The sequence below is a fragment of the Narcine bancroftii genome, chromosome 8 (assembly GCF_036971445.1).
Source record: "Narcine bancroftii isolate sNarBan1 chromosome 8, sNarBan1.hap1, whole genome shotgun sequence".
Taxonomy (NCBI): Eukaryota; Metazoa; Chordata; class Chondrichthyes; order Torpediniformes; family Narcinidae; genus Narcine; species Narcine bancroftii.
This window is the reverse complement of record NC_091476.1, coordinates 3,822,120-3,842,813: the sequence shown is the minus strand read 5'-3', so window position 1 is coordinate 3,842,813 and position 20,694 is coordinate 3,822,120. Positions and strand designations below refer to the sequence as shown.

General features: G+C 42.5%; 2 protein-coding genes across 17 annotated transcripts in view; one reads left to right on the top strand and one right to left on the bottom strand.

The window, feature by feature from the left end:
- Positions 1 to 13,966, bottom strand: part of atp1b4 (ATPase Na+/K+ transporting subunit beta 4) — a 33,014-nt gene extending 19,048 nt beyond the window's left edge. The window contains exons 1-3 of one of the 2 annotated variants that reach the window (XM_069892687.1): positions 13,855 to 13,966; positions 11,775 to 12,181; positions 3,404 to 3,554 (exon numbers count right to left, since the gene is read on the bottom strand). In XM_069892687.1, coding sequence (XP_069748788.1) covers positions 3,404 to 3,554; positions 11,775 to 11,837 — 214 coding nt within the window. In that variant the 5' untranslated portion in view covers positions 11,838 to 12,181; positions 13,855 to 13,966. The remainder of the gene's footprint in view (positions 1 to 3,403; positions 3,555 to 11,774; positions 12,182 to 13,854) is intronic. The other variant, XM_069892688.1, reaches the window with a different exon arrangement.
- Positions 13,967 to 15,742: 1,776 nt separating this feature from the next.
- Positions 15,743 to 20,694, top strand: part of tmem255a (transmembrane protein 255A) — a 50,816-nt gene continuing 45,864 nt past the window's right edge. For 10 of the 15 annotated variants that reach the window (XM_069892677.1, XM_069892676.1, XM_069892674.1 and 7 more), the window contains exons 1-2: positions 16,979 to 17,066; positions 17,193 to 17,335. In XM_069892677.1, the coding sequence (XP_069748778.1) occupies positions 16,994 to 17,066; positions 17,193 to 17,335 (216 nt within the window). In that variant the 5' untranslated portion in view covers positions 16,979 to 16,993. Of the gene's footprint in view, positions 15,929 to 16,943; positions 17,067 to 17,192; positions 17,336 to 18,188; positions 18,286 to 20,694 lie in introns of those variants that run through there. The other 5 variants (XM_069892672.1, XM_069892682.1, XM_069892685.1 and 2 more) reach the window with 5 other exon arrangements.

Sequence of the window (20,694 nt, the reverse complement as noted above, 5' to 3'; positions counted from 1 at the left end):
TGTGGATGGAGTTAAATGAGATGCCAAAATTTTTATGTAAATTGAGAGAAATTCCTTTTAGTGGAAAGTCAGGGAAATTAAAGTATTGAAACAGGCAAATCAGCTTTAATGAGCATCATGAGAAAATGGTTCCAATCATATTTGATTAAATAACCATTTGTGAAATTGAAATTCTTTGAGACAAGTCCTGTTTCAAAAGCATGTGAACTCTCTAAGGTGAACACTCTTCTGATTCTGGCTCCTCAACATTGCTGAATCTAAATTCTGGAAATCACCACCCACCAGCCCTGTGGAAAAAGTGCAGTGGTTCAACAAGATGGCTCATCATCTTTGCAAAGCCTTTTATCTCAAGGACAATTGTGGACAGGCAATAAATCCAGACCTCACCCACACCCACTTACTTAAGTGAATGTGAAGAAACGTGCTTAGTTCACTTTCAGATACATTATTGGTTATAACATAAGGCATTAACAAACAAGTTGGGAATAGGTATATCATTCAGTAGACAGGTAATAGAACCTGCTTCTTACAAATGCCGCCATCTGCATCTTTGGTTTATGGTTCGGTTTCCAGCACCGTTTTAATTTGTACCACATCAATAGCAGGCAAAAAAACAATAATCCTTTGCCATTAAACCACATGGCATAACATGTGAAGATTTGCATTCAACCTTTGTCATAACTCTTAGTTCTTTTTGGCTACAATTATTCCAATTCATGAAATGGTGCAGCCGAGATAGGTAAACTGGTTGACAATTTTGAGTTTTGTGTGCCCGATGGAGATGTGGGGGGGCTGGTAGTCATGGTGGGGAGCTGGCTGATGGAGGACCTCAGTTTTCTTCAGGCTGACTTCCAGGCCAAACATTTTGGCTGCACCATTTCATCGGATGCAAGGATCGGCAACGAGATAGACAACAGACTCACCAAGGCAAATAGCGCCTTTGGAAGACTACACAAAAGAGTCTGGAAAAACAACCAACTGAAAAAACTCACAAAGATTAGCGTATACAGAGCCATTGTCATACCCACACTCCTGTTCGGATCCGAATCATGGGTCCTCTACCGGCATCACCTACGGCTCCTAGAACGCTTCCACCAGCGTTGTCTCCGCTCCATCCTCAACATTCATTGGAGCAACTTCATCTCCAACATCGAAGTACTCGAGATGGCAGAGGCCGACAGCATCGAATCCACACTGCTGAAGATCAAACTGCGCTGGGTAGGTCACGTCTCTAGAATGGAGGACCATCGCCTTCCCAAGATCGTGTTATATGGCGAGCTCTCCACTGGCCACCGAGACAGAGGTCCACCAAAGAAGAGGTACAAGGACTGCCTAAAGAAATCTCTTGGTGCCTGCCACATTGACGACCGCCAGTGGGCTGATATTGCCTCAAACCGTGCATCTTGGCGCCTCACAGTTCAGAGGGCAGCAACCTCCTTTGAAGAAGACTGCAGAGCCCACCTCACTAACAAAAGACAAAGGAGGAAAAACTCAACACCCAAACCCAACCAACCAATTTTCCATTGCAACCGCTGCAACCGTGTCTGCCTGTCCCGCATCGGACTTGTCAGCCACAAACGAGCCTGCAGCTGACGTGGACATTACCTCTCCATAAATCTTCGTCCGCGAAGCCAAGCCAAAGAAAAAAGAAAGAGAAGATTCCAATTCAGTGATTCTACAAATCAATTAGACTCAAACCACCTAAAAAATCTGATCATTGCTGCTTCCCAGACTTTCAGCTAGTTCAAAATCTTAGAAAAATGATGAAATAATTCTGATATTTCAACTGACGCTGCTTAATGGTTTTTAAATAGAATTTAGTAAGTTCAGAAATGCATAGCTTTGGAACTTTGAAAGAAAAAAACCTTTCTTACCAAAATATGAATTTTTCAAATTCCAAAATCATATAATATAAAATGCAGATACATAATGAAAAGATGGGTTATCATAATTCAATTTTTACCACAATTCATTGTTTACCAGAAGTTTTCATTGTTTCATAAATTCAACAAACTTGTGCCAGAAGAAAAAATAAAACGTTCATTAAAGTAACAAAAAACATTCATTAAAGTAACAATAATTTCCTACACATGCTTTAACCTGACATTTTTACATTACATTAGCATTAAGAAATTTTGAACCTGAATTATCAGAGATGTGTTTTAGATGTAGTGGCTTTGCATGAAGATGAGGCCCTTCTGGTATGACCTGTGTGACACCCTCACCAAGATCACGGGAGTCACCTTTGCATTAGACCCAGAGCTTTGTCTTCTGGGGAACTAACAAATTCTCAAATTAAATTCACAGAAATTGCCTCAGGAAGGGCATAGCAGTAACATGGAAGTCTGGCTCCCATCTACTCATGGAGAGGTAGTCTTCAGAGATGAAGAGCTGCATCTCACTTGAAAAGGTCACATATAATCTCGGGAAGGGATATAACACCTTCCTAAAAATCTAGCAGGCTTTGGACCAGATAAGTATCTCACTCACGCCAGTATAGACTAATGATTGCTACTGTCAATCCTGTAGATCTCTGTAAAGATTTTAACTCTGTGGTATTATCGTGTCTCCATACGCGCGCACTGACAATGGGATGCTTTTTTTTTGTTTCTTTGTTCTTTCTCTGTTTAATAGACATACAGAGAGGAAGGGGTGGAGGTAGGGGTTCTCTTGATGTTTTTCATTTGATTGTTGATTGTTAAATATATTAAAATGATAAATAAAACATTACCCCAAAAAAATTTGTTTGGTGATAATTTACAGAATCACCAAAAAATACATGAATCGACGAACACATCCATGCTGGTTTTTCAAACGAATGCGCACCTAGATTTCTCCTTCATGTAACTACCTTGTCTGCATTCTGTGCAGAGTTGGTGACATATTTATACTGTACATTGTTTCAGAACTGATTGCTTTTGAAGTGAGCTGCAAATGGAGTCTGTGTGGCTGCAGGGGCAGGGGCTGCAGAAGGGCTGGAGGTGAATCCATGAACACTCAGTGACTCTGAAGGGTCTTTGCTTCTCTTTCTCTTGCACTGTAAGGAAAACATGGTGACGATGCTAATGTCAACTCTTTGTCTGCCTGACAGCAGGCAGAAGGCAATGTGGTAATATTGCATGTTCTGCACTGTGACATGGACAATAAAGGAATCTTGAAATCATCTGACACTTTTCTCATAATTATTACACTCCTTTACTATCTGACATTTCAATAACCAAATCAGTGTCTTTAGAGTTCAAATCAAAATTCACATGCTGTAAATATTGACCTGACAGTGCTCAGACCACGATATGCAGGTACATGATTGGATTCAGTCCAAGATTAGCTTTTTGTTGACTGCACCTTCGGTGAACCTCTCCAGCTCTAAATCAGCATTAAACATGAATGTACAATTACTCACACCAACTCTTGGATGTTCTTCCCATGAATTCTCTCTCTTCTGGATTCCACAGAAAAGTTTTAAACTGAAGCATTCTTGCACCCCATGTAACGGCAGGTTTGCCGTCGACCATTTTGGTTTGCGCCTCCACTTCTTCTTTGTCCACATTTGCCTGAATCAGTGAGAGGTGCAACAGCAACGGGAAGTTTAGTTTGAGTTAAGAGTGGTCGAAGATTGTTTTGATAAAACAGGCTACAAAAGCCACAGATGTTGAGGAACATTCCCTCCTGACATTCTAAGATGTCATCTGATCAGTAATCAGCCTCCTTGTTTCCATATTGGAGGAGCTGCTCAGCGTACAGGAGGTGAGTCTTACCCAGAAATGTAGTGAGGAATAACAAGCCAGCTCCAAGGATTTTGAACAGTAAAACTGAGATCATGACAGGGAAACAGAAGGCATCACCACTCTTCTGCATCCCATTTCCCACTCTCCTACCCCAATAAATGGTCAAAAAGCAATAGAGCAGTCATTGCCAAGGGCCAAGTCCCAAGAATACAAGCATAACAAGACTAGCAGCCCATGGTGGATCTCATCTTCATCTTCAATCTAACGTTCCTGTTTTTTATCTTCAACTCACACAAAACCTAAATATCTCCCTCGCCTTGAAAGTGCTAACATCTCTGTTCCATTCCTCTTTTAATAGAGTATTCCAAATATTCACATTTGGAATGATCACTGGGATGTGAATCCCATACATATGGTCTGATTAACAAGTTTGCAGATGAAAATGGGTGGAGTTATGGATAACAATGGAGGTTGTTGAAGGATACAGCAGGATATAGATAGATCAGTTGAAAATTGGGGCAGAGAAGTGTGAGGTGATACATTTGAGAGGTCAAATGTAAAAGGAAAGTATGAAGTAAATGGGAGAATCCTCAGGGGCATTGGTGCACAGAGGGATCTTGGGGTACAACTCCAGAGCTCCCTGAAACCAGCAACACAATGGTCTGGTGTTCATTGATGGGGTCATGGTCCACAGGGACGTGTTTGATGGTGTCTCAGAGTTGATACTTGGCTTCTGCAGGATAGAGGTCAGTCTACCATGACCATAACCATATTCCCTTCTCTGTGAACTGATGATGATATTGTGATTCTGGTCATATGGTGATCCCAATGAAACACTTTGACAGGGATCCTGTAGTACCTTTGATCAATCCAGAGCTGGGTATGGAGATCTATAGTCTGGGTAGAGTTCACTGGGAATAGGCAGACAAATAGTTCAGCATGACTAGATGGGCCAAAGGGCCTTTTTCTGTGCTGGTTGTACTAAAAACATGTCTAAAATAGTCTAAGTTGATGTGATACAGCTTGATGCAAATATATTTTACTAAGCAGTAACCTGCAATATTTAAGCTTCATTATTTATCAAGACAATCCAGTTCTACACATAGAGCATTTAAATTAATAGAGATGGTTATAAACTACAGCTGCGATCATTTAACACAATAGACATGGCTTAATGGGACTCGTTACAATAAATTCAAGTTTTTAACTCTAATATATATTTTCCACAAATTAACGTGTAAGTCAGTAAATGCATTTAGAAGGATTGAGAAGACTTGTAGGGTCGGCCCAGAAAGGAGGTAGATTAGTGAGTATTTTGGGGTGTTCTTGACCTATATTGGGGAATGGGGAGGGAAACAGAATAAATTTTGCTCAGATCTTGATGAAGGGTTCAAGCCCAAAACGTTGGTTAGGTATCATTATCTGCATTTCAGAAGTGCTATCTAAATCTGTGTTTAACACCTTTCTTTTCCACTGAACATTTAGTGCAATTCGTGCGTCAGGATCTGTAAAGAAAATCGCTTTATGCAAATAACGGTAAGTCAACATTTTTCCTTGACAGTTGGTACCACATTGAAATTGAATTACAAACGATGGAGCTGTGTTACCCAATTTCTGGGCACTTCTCAAGGTGGATCATGATTTTAACACCATCCTTACATCATGGTGATTATATTTAATAACATCCAAGCTCGTAAGCAATCAATTTCCAAATGCAGAGATGTCTCAGTAAACATTGAATACAACCTTCACTCTTTATAAAACAGCAGTGTGGCAGTGAGACAAGAATGAAAAATAGCCAAATCATCTGCTATGGCAGCAAAATATATCATGGAAGTTAAAGGCAAAATGTTGCATTGGATAAAATTATCTATGGTCAATTTTCATATTTCTCAGATTTTAATTTTGCTTTGAGTACAAAAGCAAGGAAGTCCTGTTGCAACTGTGTAAAACTGCACTTCGGTTACTGGCTGTAATTCTGATCACCCCATTCCAGGAAGGATGGAGGTGCTTCGGAAAGGGTACAGGAGTTTACCAGGATGTTGCCTGGTTTAGAGGGAATGGGTTATGGGGAGAGATTGGGTTGTTTTCTATGGGGCGTAGGGAGGGTGAGGGGTGACCTGACAGAGGTTTATAAAATCATGAGGTTAAGCAATCAAAATCTTTTCCCTCATGTAAAAATATCACAAAGAAAATGCTTTTAAAGGGAGGGGATGGAAATTTAAGGGCATTTTTGTTTTGGCTGCCTGGAGTAGTGGTGGAAGAGGATACAATAGTGGGATTTAGGTGGCTTCTAGATGTGAATATAAAGGGGAAGGACAGATATAGAGCAAGAGAGTTTTAGTTTGATTTGGACGTCATGTTCAACACAAACATATGGGCCAAAGGGTCTGTTCTATGACTTTTTTCCCCAAATCTAAATGCTTTATATTTCATGTGAATTTTATTTAAAAATTAGAAAAAATGGAAAATTATTACAATTTATTATACCATTATTTTACAGTTTAAACAACATTTTCCATTATCCATCAGAACTGCAAACCTGTACCAATAAAAAGAACCGATGGCTTGTACCATTTGGAAATTTATTGAAATAAAGAACAGTATTTTTTTTAAATTTAGACATATAGCTCTGTAACAGGCCAATTCGGCCCTACGAGTCCCTGCCACCCGATTTACATGCCATTAACCTACACCCCGGGACATTTTGAACGGTAGTTAGGAGATAGATCACGTGATTGATAGAGTAAATCATCATGAGTTTATTATATACAGATGCACTAAATCCCTACTTGCTGCATCTGACTGGTATTTGTAAAATAAACTCTCATAGTAAACGTACTTGAATTAAAAGACACCATAAATACATAAGATGGATAAAAATATTCACAATAATCCTAGTGCAAAATGCAGACAGTCCTATTGTACTGCTGGAGCCGTCTATGATTAGTCTAACAGGGGTAGGTTCTAGAGTCTGACAGCTGTGGTGAAGAAACTGTTCTGCAAGGAGGTGCTTCTGTATCCTGTAGGTGGCAGTAAGAAGAGGTTGTGACCAGGGTGGTGGAGATCCTTTATGAGCTTTAAGAAGCTTTAAGAGCTTTACTTCCTTTAAGAAGTAAAAGAGCACCTCACATAGATGTCTACAGTGGATGCAAACTTTTAAGTTCAGTCTTAATTTTACAGAAAAGTTATGTATTGATTTTGATGTTAAATGTAAATAATTAATTATTGATCAATGAAAATTTCAATTTTTTTCTCTGATTAAAGTTTCCACTATTTCTATTGGAGTAAACTTGGGACTGTTCATTGGGGCCCATTGAAATTAACAGTCTTTTTACTGAATTTTTAATATTTTATGATCCTAAGATGGTATCAATACCATGACTGGATCTATATCTATTTCCATAGAATGACCAGCAAATTTCTCATTAATAAGACTCTGCAAAATACATTAGGATTTTTCTAGTTATGAGAATGTCTCGTTTGATTGGAGAGGGAAAGGATGATCAGAATTTGCAATAATATGTGAAACACTGCTGTGTCACTTTTATACACCATAAAATAATCGAATATGGCAGGGGTGGCGAACCTTTCAATTTGTAATTTAGACATTGCTAGGATAGATAATCAGAGTTATTTTATCCCAGAGTTGGAAGTCTGAAGCTGGACGTCATAGGCTTTGGGCAACAGGGGAAAGGTGTAAAGGGGACAGGTGGAGCATCGTTTTCACATGTAGGGTGGGGGTACGTGGAATGAGCTGTGTTGTATCACATACCACCACACAGCAACGGCGAGTCCAAGCCAAGGTTCCAGAGGCTGTTGGCAGTTTGTTGTCTTGACATATGGAAATGACTTCACCACTCATCTCCATCAAAACTCTTGAAGACATTAGACCAGAACACAAGCCCTTGTGGTCTCTCACTCCTCCACATCTTTCTATCCAAGACCAGCGCGAATTGACTCACGAGAACTAAATGTCTCCGTCTAAGGTCCACGCGCCTTTCTGCCTCAAACATCTTTCTTCTCTTTAATTTCTCCTCGAATGCATTTCTGATCACACAAATTTTGCATTTATCTACGCATCTTAAAGTCATGTACCATGCGCAGGAAATTAGCTTGCGTTCGAAGAGTGGTATACATGTTCATGGCTAATAGCATAAGCACATCAAGATCTACCACCATTTTTGTGTAGAAAAATATGTCCAACGCATATGTTAAACATCATATTAGATGGTGTTGAGTTACTCGTCCTGCCTCTTTTGCTCCCAGAATAACAACTTGCTATGTAAAAAGACAGATTGATTTGGCATTATGCCAGTTTTGTTCAGTTCTGTGTAATCAACCAAAGTCGGTTTAATACTGGGTCTTCCTTACAGCAATTCCGTGGGATTTCTGTGTAAAAATCTCAAATCTCTGCTTCAAATATACCAGGTGAACTGGCCTCCACAACTGCCTGTGACAACAAATGCCACAATTTACCACCTCCAGACTAAAAGAAAAATTAATCTGTTTCCCCCTTCAATCCTGAAATTTTGCCGCCTTGTCCTAGGCTCTCCCACCATGGGAAACGACCTTTCCACATCAACTTTGTCCATGCTTTTCACATTTGTAAGGTTTCAATGAGATTTCAACTCCCCCCCCCCCCCCTCATTCTCTTAAATACTAGAAGTACAGGCCAAGAACCATCAAACACTCCTCAAATGATATCCCTTTCATACTCAGAACCTTCTCTGAACCTTCTCCAACATTAGCACATCCTTTCTTAAATGAGGAGCCCAAAACTGCTCACAATACTCCACGTGACATCTCACCAGGGCCTTATAAAGCTTTAGCATCGCATAACAGCTACTCCCCCTCCACCATCAGACTCCTCAATGACATACTCAGAGACTCATTTAAGGACTCTTACTTGTGCACTTTATTGATGATCTTTTGTTCTCTCTATATTGCACAGTCAGTTTGTTTACATTCGTTACCTCTTTATAGTTCTTTGTTTACATGTTCTCGCTGCGTGCAGTTTATTTTTTACACTACCAATTAGAGGTAATTCTGCCGCACCCACAGGAAAAAGGAATCTCAGGGTTGTCTGCGATGTCATGTATGTACTCTGGCAATAAATCTGAAATCCCTGATCTTCTTGTATTCCTCTTGAAATGAACGCCAGCATTACTTTTTCATTCTTCACCACCAATTCAACCTACAAGTTTACCTTCAGGCTGTCCTGCATGAGGACTCCCAGGACCCTTTGCATCTGGGGATTTTCAATTTTCTTCCCATTTAGAAAATAGTCTCTGCCCATTGATTTTTTTGCAAAACCATCCACTGTCCAACATTGTATTTCATCTGCTCCTTCTCTGCCCATTCTCCTAATCCATCCAAGTCCTTCTGCAGCCTCCCTGTTTCCTCCACACTACCTGCTCCTCCATTTACGTTCATGTCATTTTCACACTTGGCCACAAAGCCACTCATTCCATAATCAAAATCATTAATATTCAGGACAACATAAAAGAAGCGACCCCAACACTGACCCCTGTGGAACACTTCTATCAACTGCCAACCAATCAGAATCTACCTTAAAACCACTGATTCAATCCAGTTCTATAACACTTTTTACCCAAGCTGTCAACTTCCACTGAGCCACTCACTCCCCTCTCAATCCAAGCTCAAAAATACTTGGGGACAAAGGAGGGTAATACGAGTTTAAATTCCAACACGACAGAAGGGATCTTCATTCAGTTAATTAAATAAATATGAAATGAAAACCCAGTTTTAATCATAGAGGCAATTACATGTACAGATTGCCCATTTATATGGCCTGGCCAGTGGTTCCCTTGTTGCATCTAAACAGGGTCAATGTGGACTGCCATTGTTTAAGAATGAAGGTCACTGCCTCCTCAAGGGTAATCGGGGAGTGTCGATAAATGCTGACGCCGTCTTCATCTAGACATGAATGAATGAATGTGAGAATATTCAGCCCCTTGTGGTTGTTCTGCCCTTCAAAAAAACATCATGGCTGATCTTCTAGCCAAGAATCCATTTTCCTGCATGAACCCCCATTTCCCTGATGCCCATGAATTTTCTCCAGGTGCTCCGATTTCCTCCAACCCTCCAAAAGGTATGGGCTTGTTTGGTTACTTGAGTGGCACAGGTTTTATGGCTAGAAAGCCCTTCTACTGTGTTGTATCATTAAAATAAAATAAAAAATAATTTCCAAATCTTTTAAACCCTGATTCTCAGAATCACCTCCAGTAACTTACCCACAACTGATGGAAAGTTCATTGGCCTATAGTTCCCTGGCTTGTTTTTGCAGCCTTTCTTAGCCACCCTCCAGTCTTCTGGTACCTCACCCTTGGCTAACAATAATCCACATATCCCTGGAGAGCTGATGTCAAGTTCTTCCCTAACTTCCTGCAATGCCCCAGGATGCACTTGATCTCATCCCAGGATTGATCTAAGGCACATTTTAAGATTTCCAGCAAAGGGCTCTGCTCAGGTTCAGCATCTGAAGGACTCGCACTAGGCCTGAGCTGCTAGCAACCACCTTGTGGTCTGGGATTTGTGAGGGTGCCGAGGGCGAGAGGGTCTCCTTGGGCTTTTGGGGTTCAAACCCGGGGCCAAGGAGGATGGTTTGGATGCCAGGAGATCAGATTCACCTTGGACCTTATTGGAGGCTGCGCAGTGACAGAGGTGGGAGCATCGGAGGATGTGGCAGGTCTATGGTCGCTCGACATCTCTGAATCTTCTTCTCTTGCTTGTCTTAATAGGGGCACTGAATTAGTGGCACATCTGCACTTTTAGAAAGCAAACAAATGGAAAAGTTTCTCAAACAAGAATGATTGCAGATTCTGTGGTCATAGTTTACACAAAAACTTTGGAGAAACTCAACAGGTCACGCAGCAATCTTTATGTAGGTGCACCTTACAATAAACAGAATCTTCAATCTTTATGTAGGTGCACTTACAATAAACAGAATCTTCAATCTTTATGTAGGTGCACTTACAATAAACAGAATCTTCAATCTTTATGTAGGTGCACCTTACAATAAACAGAATCTTCAATCTATGAACTGTCTTCAAAGTAAAACTATTTACTTCCCCAAGTTTCCTAATCTCTGCAGTAGATGCAGACAAGAAATATTTGTTTAATATTGCCCAAACCCTCTGCGATAGTACACATTCTAACACCAATGTGTCTATGTACAGATTGTAGTGTAGGATGACTGTGATTGGCTGAGAGTGTAGCAGGTCTTAAAGGATTGCTCCAAGCCAGACCAGGTCATTCTGGACTGGTCGACCTACATGTGATATGCTCCAGTCTTTTAGTTAATAAAAGCCTTGGTTTGGATCAACAAGTCTTTGGTTCTTTCAACATGCCCTACACCCTCCATCACCCCAACCTCGTGACAAAAGCAATCCCACTTTTCTTCAGTTCTTTCTTTCCAAATTACATTAGATCATGGAATTCTTAGTACCAGTTCTGTCTCTTGTCATCGTGAGCCCATTCAACTATTTGAATCTGCAGGTCACCAATCTTATATAGGATTCTCCTGAATCCTCTAATATTACTCTTCATCTGCACTCACGTAATACTGCACTATATCACACTCTTTCTCTCCCGGTTCTTTGTGTGCTTTGCTAATCCTTTTATGAACTCCTTTTCTTATTCCCTAACCCTGCAAAATTGCCAACATTACTTACAAATCTGAAAAGATTTGGCCTTGGTCAGGGTGAAATCAGATCCATTGTAAATTTGTGAGTTAATGAAAGGACAGGTGGAAATTGGGAAACTTTATGATCCTAGTCCAGGCTCTTCATATTCAAAGCATTTTAGAACCAAATAATTGTTTCTTTTTTTAAGATCTTGTTGAAACTATGATTAAAGTATCTTTTGTTTATTAAATAATTATTCTACTAAAAAGTAAAATTATTAAACCCTTTGTGGATTTTACTTCAAGTGCATTTGATTGTAAGAAAATCATCAACTCTGAATCATTAAACTCACAACTTGAACAGAAAAGATTGAATGAGCACACAACAGGACACTTACCGGCATTTTGACATCATTCTCAAGGCGTTCTTCTCCACCGCCAGGTACAGAATTCATCTCCATGGTTCTTTAATGAGAATTTGCTCAAAGTATTCAGAAACATTCAGGAAGTATTCAGGACTGAACCTGTCTCAAACTCCACCAGCTCTATCCAGAATTGTTCTTTTCTCACTCTCTGTGTGAGTGGCGGGTCTCAGAAAGCAAATCTCACTGAAAATCAGATCGAATACCTTCGTTTTTTTTTGTAGTGGTGGAGTACTGTTCCATGTGGTGGAGATGACCTTGTGAAGAGGGATTGAATTTAAGGGTCAAAAAATAACTAGCTTCCATCAGAAGGGTGACGTCACCACCGGAACCCCTTTTGGATTAAGATGGCATCTCCCTATCTTGTAACATTTCTCCCAAATCTGCAATGGTACAAGATTTCTCAGAACTTTATAACATTCGCTTTTGACTGTGTGATAAATACTCTCTTGGCAGTTGCTTTAGTAAAAAGCACCCCTTTCTGTTTCCTGAATAAGACTCTTCCTATTTCATCAATGTGTTGCTGTCAATCAGTTTACAAGAGCATTGGTAAACTGTAACTGGCTTGAGCAACTATATTTAACCCACTGATCTGGAGTTCTGTGCAGTGGAGTCAATTTCCTTGAAGTAAATTTCCAAAATTTTAAAGGCCCAATTAACAAAATGACAGAACCCCCTAATTAGACCACTTTCATGTTGGTTTCACATGAGATGTTCAAGCCATTAAATTACTCTCAGTAGGAGATTGACCCCAATTTTTATTAATCAAGAGGCACTGACAAATGTTAGAAAGAGACCCCCCAGTATTTCTGACAGAGACTGCAGATGCTGGAATCTGTAGTCTTCCTTCCAGTTTATTTGAAACCTATTTTCTACCATTGCCTCTGTCAAGATTTGCCACATTCAGTAGCTATTGCTGCTCAATATAATCTAACCTTTCTTGCCTGTGTGTTGAAAGATTGTTTGCACTGCTGGTGTGATACTGTTCCTCAGTAAACCTGGCGGTTGTCCGACAGTTAAATGCTGAGCACTTGGAAAAGCACAATTACTCACTTTCTAAAAGACTAATCATCTGGTTTCCAATGTCCCTTCACATTCAGATTGTTCCAGTTCATGTTTATCTCCCAAAAATATGACGGTAATAAGGACCTCTCTTATAAGAAACCATTGTCAATCTCACTCCAAATGCTGACATACAATCCAAGCAAGGTTTAAGCAAGTCATCTGGCAGGTTAATGTTTAAGTGAAGTTATTGACCTATCCCCATATTTAATTCTGCAATTCCATTTCCCCACCACCTCAGGAGAGCGTTATAGAACAGAGTCCATTGCTTCCTCTGTTATACTTTTGAATTATGTACGTTTGAATTATAGAACATGGAAACATGCTCTTCAGCTCAACATCCACGCTGACCAATTTGTCCAGCTGAGCTGGTCTCATTTATCTATATCCTTCTCAACCTTCTATATCCACGTGCCTGTCTAACTGTCCTTTAAAGGTCCTCTGAAAGTTCATTCCATATACCCACCACCTTCTGTTTGAGAAATTTCCCACAGGTCCCTTTTAAATTCTATTTAACACACTGCCGGTGACCCAGTTTTAATCCACTGCTGCCTTTAAGGAGTTTGTTAGTTCTCTCAGTGATCTACATGGGTTTCTCTGGGTGTTCCAGTTTCCTCTCACTCTCCATAAAAGCATTCGGTGTTGGTAGTTAATTGGGTGGTACAGGTTTCATGGGCCAGAAGGTATTTCTACCAGGCTAGTTTATTGATAGTCTTCCAATTTGTGGATTGTCTCTGCGGCAGTGCATGAGACCATGGATAAATATGTTAACCCTGTAAAAAGAGCCTGATAGCAGTCTGGGGGAAAAAAAAACACCTCTTGGGCCTAGAGATACCTGATTTCTGTATCTTGTTCAGGGAGTCATGGCTAAAGGATGGATATCATTGGGAGCTGAATGTACAAGGATACACAGTGTATCAAAAGGAAAGGCAGGTAAGCAAAGGGAATGGAGTGGTTCTGTTGGTAACTATGGGACTAAAGCCAGACAAATCACCTGGTCCTGATGATATGCATCCAAATGTTCTGAAGGAAATGGCAGAAGTTATAGTTGATGCATTGGTGGTCCTATACCAAAATTCCTTGGATTCTGGGCAGGTCCCGGTAGACTGGAAGACAGCAAATGTCACGCCACTTTTTAAGAAGGGATGTAGGCAGAAGACTGGAAATTATCGACCAATTAGCTTGATGTCTGTAGATGGAAAAATGCTTGAAGCCATCATTAAAGATGAAATAGTGAAACTTTTGGAACGTAAGGGTTCAATCAGGCAGACGCAGCATGGTTTTGGAAAGGGAAGATCTTGTTTGACAAACTTGTTAGGATTCTTTGAGGATATAATGGGTGAGGTGGATAGAGGGGAACAGGTTGATGTTGTATATTTGGATTTCCAGAAAGCGTTTGATGAGGTGCTGCACAAGAGACTTCTCAGTAAGTTACAGGAAAGTGGAGTCCGGGGAAATATATTGGCCTGGATTGAAAATTGGTTGTCTGACAGGAGGCAGAGAGTCGAGATAAATGGGAGTTTTTCAAGTTGGCAGAGAGTGGTAAGTGGGGTGCCGCAGGGGTCAGCGTTAGGCCCACAACTGTTCATCATTTACATTGATGACTTGGAGGAGGGGACAAAATGTGGTGTAGCCAAGTTTGCGGATTGAGTGGAAGAGCAAATTGTAATGAGGATGTGGAGAGTCTGCAGAGGGATAGAGTTAAGCTGGATGAGTGGGCAAAGGTCTGGCAGATGAAGTACAATGTTAGTAAGTGTGAGGTTATCCACTTTGGCAAGAAAAATAAAAGAGCTGAATATTATTTAAAGAGTGAAAAACTACAGCATGCTGTTGTGCAGAGGGACTTGGGAGTGCTTGTGCATGAATTGCAAAAAGTTAGGTTGCAGGTGCAGCAGGTTATTAAGAAGGCAAATGGAATGTTGGCCTTCATCGCTAGAGGAATTGAATTCAGGAGTAGGGAGGTAATGTTGCAACTGTATAAGGTACTGGTGAGACCGCACCTGGAGGACTGTGTCCAGTTCTGGTCTCCATATTTGAGAAAGGATATACTGGCTTTGGAGACGGTCCAGAGGAGGTTTATTAGGTTGATCCCTGGGATGAGGGGGTTGACTTATGATGAAAGATTAAATCGTCTAGGATTGTATTCGCTCGAGTGCAGAAGAATGAGAGGAGATCTTATAGAAACATATAGGATTATGAAGGGTATGGATAGGATAGATGTAGGAAAGTTTTTTGAGCTGGCCGGGGAAACTAAAACGAGAGGACACAGTCTCAAGATTCGGGGGAGTAGATTTAGGATGGAGATGAGGAAAAAGAGTTTTTCCCAGAGAGTAGTGAATGTTTGGAATTCTCTAACCAGGGAAGTGGTTGAGGCTGCCTCATTAAACATATTTAAAATTCGGTTAGATAATTTTTTACATGATAGAGGAATTAGGGGATATGGGGAGAAGGCAGGTAGGTGGAGTTAGGTCATAAATTATATCAGCCATGATCGTATTGAATGGTGGAGCAGGCTCGATGGGCCATTTTTGGCCTCCTCCTGTTCCTACTTCCTATGTTCCTATGTAAGGACCAACATAATGAAGAATAAATCATTAGAAAAAGATGACATAGGATCAGAAGATGCATAATAATTGAAATGGAAAGGGTAAAAGGGCACTGATGGCTGTTGTATTCTGTCCTCTAAACAGTAACCACATGTGGATAACAAATTACTAGGGTGGAATATGACCAGGTTGATGGCGGTGAACTCCCTTGGCAGGTAGAATGGGTAACACATGATTGCCAGATGTTTCAGGTCGGGGGAGCAGAGCTGGGACATGACCGGCAGGTCTGTGCACAATGAATTGATGATGTCACAAACACCACCTCCCCTGTTTTTCCAGACGCTGGTGTTTGATCAGCCCGATGGAGGATGTAGGCCTTGGGCTGCAGCACCATGTCCAGAATATCTGCATTTAGCCATGTAAAGCACATCACATAGCTCTCCCTGATGTCTCTCTGATGTTGAAGTCTGGCTTGGAGTTCATCAAGTTTATTCTCCAGTCTGTACGTTGGCCAGGAGGATGGTAGGGAGCAGAAGCCTCAGTACCCGAAATCTGTCACCACATTCTGTATCCACGTGGTTGGATCTTCTTTACCTGGCTCGTAGGTCTGCTGCTGGAGTTGTTGTAGGGCCTGCTGGAGTTGTTGTAGGGCCTGCTGGAGTTGTAGTTGGACCTGCTGGAGTTGTAGTTGGACCTGCTAGAGTTGTAGTTGGGCCTGCTGGAGTTGTAGTTGGACCCGCTGGAGTTGTAGTTGGACCCGCTGGAGTTGAAGTTGGACCCGCTGGAGTTGCAGTTGGACCCGCTGGAGTTGCTGTTGGACCCGCTGGAGTTATTGTTGGACCAGCTGGAGTTGCTGTTGGACCCGCTGGAGTTGCTGTTGGACCCGCTGGAGTTGCTGTTGGACCCGCTGGAGTTGCAGTTGGACCCGCTGGAGTTGCTGTTGGACCTGCTGGAGTTGCTGTTGGACCCGCTGGAGTTGCAGTTGGACCCGCTGGAGTTGCTGTTGGACCTGCTGGAGTTGCTGTTGGACCCGCTGGAGTTGCTGTTGGACCCGCTGGAGTTGCTGTTGGACCTGCTGGAGTTGCTGTTGGACCTGCTGGAGTTGCTGTTGGACCTGCTGGAGTTGCTGTTGGACCTGCCTGAAGTATTTAAAACTCCCGCTCATGTGGGATATCGCGTTTTGAACCGAATTGTTGCAGAGCGATGCTGGAAGGGCCGTGGCGGGAGTCGGGGCTGCAGGGAGCGGGGAGATGGGGCTGGTGTTCCCGTTGGGGTTGAAGCGTCCCTGGAGCTCGCTCCATGCCCTCGCGGGCAGGGCTCCGGGCGCATGCGCGCTCGCCAGCAGCCAGCGCAGCAGTGCGGGCAGGAGGAAACAGTCACCGAGCTGCCAACGGAGCGGCCAGTCTGCTCTGCCATCTCCTTTCGCCCGACCCGCCGCCACATCTGGAGGAGGAGAGAGGGGGCGGGGAACAGCATGCATGCGTGATCCGGGCTTGTGGTGGCCTGAGGCTCGGGTTCGAGGGGGGGGAGAGAGGGGGCGGCCGGGGGGTGGGAGGGGGAGAGAGCTCTGTCTTGGACAGGATCAGTATGCAGCAAGCTCTGACTCAGCAACCCAATGGATTAACGCTGCACGATTCAGTAGGTAGGTGCATCTGGCAAGGTGAGAGCGGCCGAGAGAAAGTGCATGGGCCCGTGCGGTCCCACCAGCAGAGTGAATGCCCCGAGGGCGACCTCTGCTTTACATGGAGGTCGGGATGGGAAATAACGGCGTGCCGTCTCTTTGCAGGGTTGTTCAATAAAAGGAAGCGAGCCTCTCTGCTGGTGAGTGGTGCCCTCCTCATTGCCTCCGTGCTGATCCTGACAGTGGGCTTGGCGGCCACCACACGGACCCTGAATGTGTCAGTCGGAGGATACTACCCCGGGGTCATTGTGAGTAGCGAGTCTATGTTGGGGGCTTCTCCACAGCGTCACTGATCGCTCACGTCCAACCTGAATTGGGGGGGGGTTAAGGAGGAATGATCCTTGAGGAGTAGTCAAGTGTGGGGAAGTTGTATTATTTACCTTCAACTCAGCTCGTCTGACACGTGCACTGGTTGGAATGAGGATTGAGCCATTTAAATAATCTGCTTTAGCAGATGCATTTATGATCAAATAAATACCATTCATTAATTTCGGAATTCGGGAGAACTTCTTAATGCAAAGTGGCCCGAATATGCAGTCTCCCATCACACTGGGGTTCGGGGGGGAACGAGACCGCGACAAGACAGAGGAGCAGAAGAAAACCTGGGGGCGATGCCCCTCCTGGGCTGGACTAACTCCTTGATACTTGGCCAGGCTCAAGAGTCTTGATTGCACGGAAACAGAGGACGCACTGGGGCTGGACAACCAACCTTCGGGGTCAAGTAGCCGTGGACCCCAGGAGAAGGGGCGGGTGGTGGACCGGGTGACTTTCCCTCGGCTTCATTGCGACCATTTTTGTCCCGAAGCAAGGTTGATGAGGAGGGTGTGGAGGATGGAAGACGAGGCATCGTTTCCACGTGATGGAGATGATGGAGCTGCCAGGGAATAAATATAATACAGCCAAGCATTGACTTGCGTCCGGGATACCTTCTGGAAGTGGGGACAAATCGATTTGGGCACGAGTCGATCATTATAGGTGAAATCTACTGCACAACATAAGATACCATGACATTCATACATATTTACCTCAACCTCTGGACGTACACGTGTCTAAATACCACAGTTCATAAAATGTAAATACTGTCCAATGCCTCTAAAAATGTACATGCACGGTAAGAAGACTGTGTGTGGACAGCATTGACCAAGACTGGTGCTGCAGTGTTGTGCCATGTGAAGGAATTGAACAGCATTCTTCTAAAGTTCAGTATTATCTTCAACAAAATCAATTCAAACAAAAGAATTTGCTGAATACTTGCTTTTAATTTTATAGGCCTCCTTTTTTTGTTCACTTTTCAACTGTACCCTGGTTGTCAAATCCCAATGTCACTTCTGAAGGACCTGCCTGAGGCTCTTCTGTGGGAGGAGATGGTTTTTTCCAGGAAGATATCTAGTGTGGTTTGCCTCTTTTTTTCCATCATGAATTTGCCTAGAGCAAGCAATTGCATCATTTATTTCCCTCTCGACCGAAAGGTGATGTTCTGCGTTGGGATCCGTGTTTCAGGGCACTGTTCAAAGTCAAAAACATTTCTGCTCGACCTTTCGCACTGAATCTTTTTGGCAGCTCCTCCCCCTCTTCTCCTCTTGCTGCTTCTTCTGTCACACGCTGCTCTTCCACTTCAAGCAACTCTTCATTTGTCAATTCTTCAGGAATGGTTTCCATCTGCTGACACCTCCTTATCATCCACATCTAGTTGTACTAGAAGTTAGGCGTATACGGCTGCCAGCGCAAACGCTATGTTTTGGCTTTCAGCCCGCGTGTCGAAAGTGATTTAATGTCCGCTAACGCCCACCAACGTTAGTCCCAGCGTAAATTTTCATTCAGCCCTTATGGTGACCTCGGGCATATCTGTGATCGGATATAACTCAAACGGACATGAGGCTGTATAATAGAAAAGCAAAAGAACTGCAGATGCTGCCAATCTGATGTAAAAAGACTGGCTGGAAACTCAGCAGTTCAGGCAGAATCTGAGGAGAGAGAAGCAGAGTTAAGGCTTCAGGTCAATGACCTTGGATCAAGACTGGAAATCAAACGTGTTCAGTTGCAGAGAAGGAGGAAGGTTGGAGAGAACAAGAACTGAATGGTGGTGCCAGCTGAGAGAGTTTGGTGAAAGTTGTTCTCATTCATTCCTGCTCCTCCTTCCTGCATTGGATTCTGAACCGTTGTGATGGCAAGTCATTGACCTGAAGGGACAACTTTGTTTCTCTCTCTGCAGATGCTGCCTGAACTACTGAGTCTTTCCAGCAGGTTTTGTGCTTATTTTGTAGTAGAGGAAACGGGCGATGGCAGAGATGTGAGGCATCCGTTTTAGGTATGTGCGGTGGAAGTGCCCTCTGAAGATTTTGATGCAAGTCTAGATGGGTTGACTCTTCACTTTATTGATAATGACAGATGTAAAGGGCATGTCCTGCAGGGAGTCAATCAAGCCACAAGCCCACGAGTTTCCATCCATGAGCTTTAATAGTTTGAAAATGAGTTCCTTTTGCACCAAAAAGTCAATCGAATCACCAATTAATGTGGTGGATGAGGGACTGGGAACAGATTGAAGGATATGAAGGGCTATCTTTTATCACAGTGCTGCTTGAGTTTGGTTGGACTGTTGGACAGGTTGGCTCCCTGATGTCTTGCAACATCTGGTGACCTTCAGGGAGGCAAAAATCACAGCTTGTGTGATATATGATCTGAGCAGGGGAGCAGAGAACACTGTCCATTCACACCCAAGACGTAGTGTTCTATCTGCCTTAAACTGTATTTAAATTTAACCAGTGACACGCTATGATACCAAATACTGGCACAGATTTTATTCAGTTTTTTTAATTTGTTGTCCCCTTCTTTTATTCTGATTGAAAACAGAAGAATAGCCCCTGATTAGGAACAGCTGAATCCTTCATTACCATTAGGTGTTCACTTTTAGATGGCAGATTGGTGTACAGCATTGAAATCTATCGGATGGCATCGTGGATTACATTTCTGTGTTGTAAGAAAGGCTGTTTTTAAGCACTGGTCCCCAGTGTAGCACCTCATTTATTCTAGGTGATCCCAGCAGAGTTTAGTGTTACTTTCAAATCTCGTTTCGGTCACTTGGAAGAACAAGGGGAGGTGGTGGGTGCGGGGGTTAGTAATTTCTCAGCAGGTGGGAAGGGTATGTAAGGCCAGAGGAATTTAACTCAGAACTGTAATGTGAAAACACAAGGAATCGTGGAATACAAGTAAAGCCAGTTACTGGAATGTCAGTGTCTATTTATTTATAAAACAGGATTCATTTAATTAGGGAAACACAATTTGCACATAAAACAAATTTATCCGTCATATAATTAGTGACGGTATTATCTACCTCCCTTACCAGAGAGGTCAGTTAATTTAGTAATAATTGGAAGGGTTGGAGGAGGGCTGAGGAAAGACAAGTCCAGAAGCTGTTGGCATCTGGAATCATGGGCTGAAATGTCAGTGGATGTAGAAACCTTCAAGATTTTTCAAAAGCACTAGAATAGCCCACACTAATCTACAAACCAATGAAGCAGTTGTTGCTGAGAAATTGGAGCAATACAAGTTTATTTCTAAAATGTATTTTTTATTGATGAGTGAGACCCCAAAGCCAGATTTGCATAAA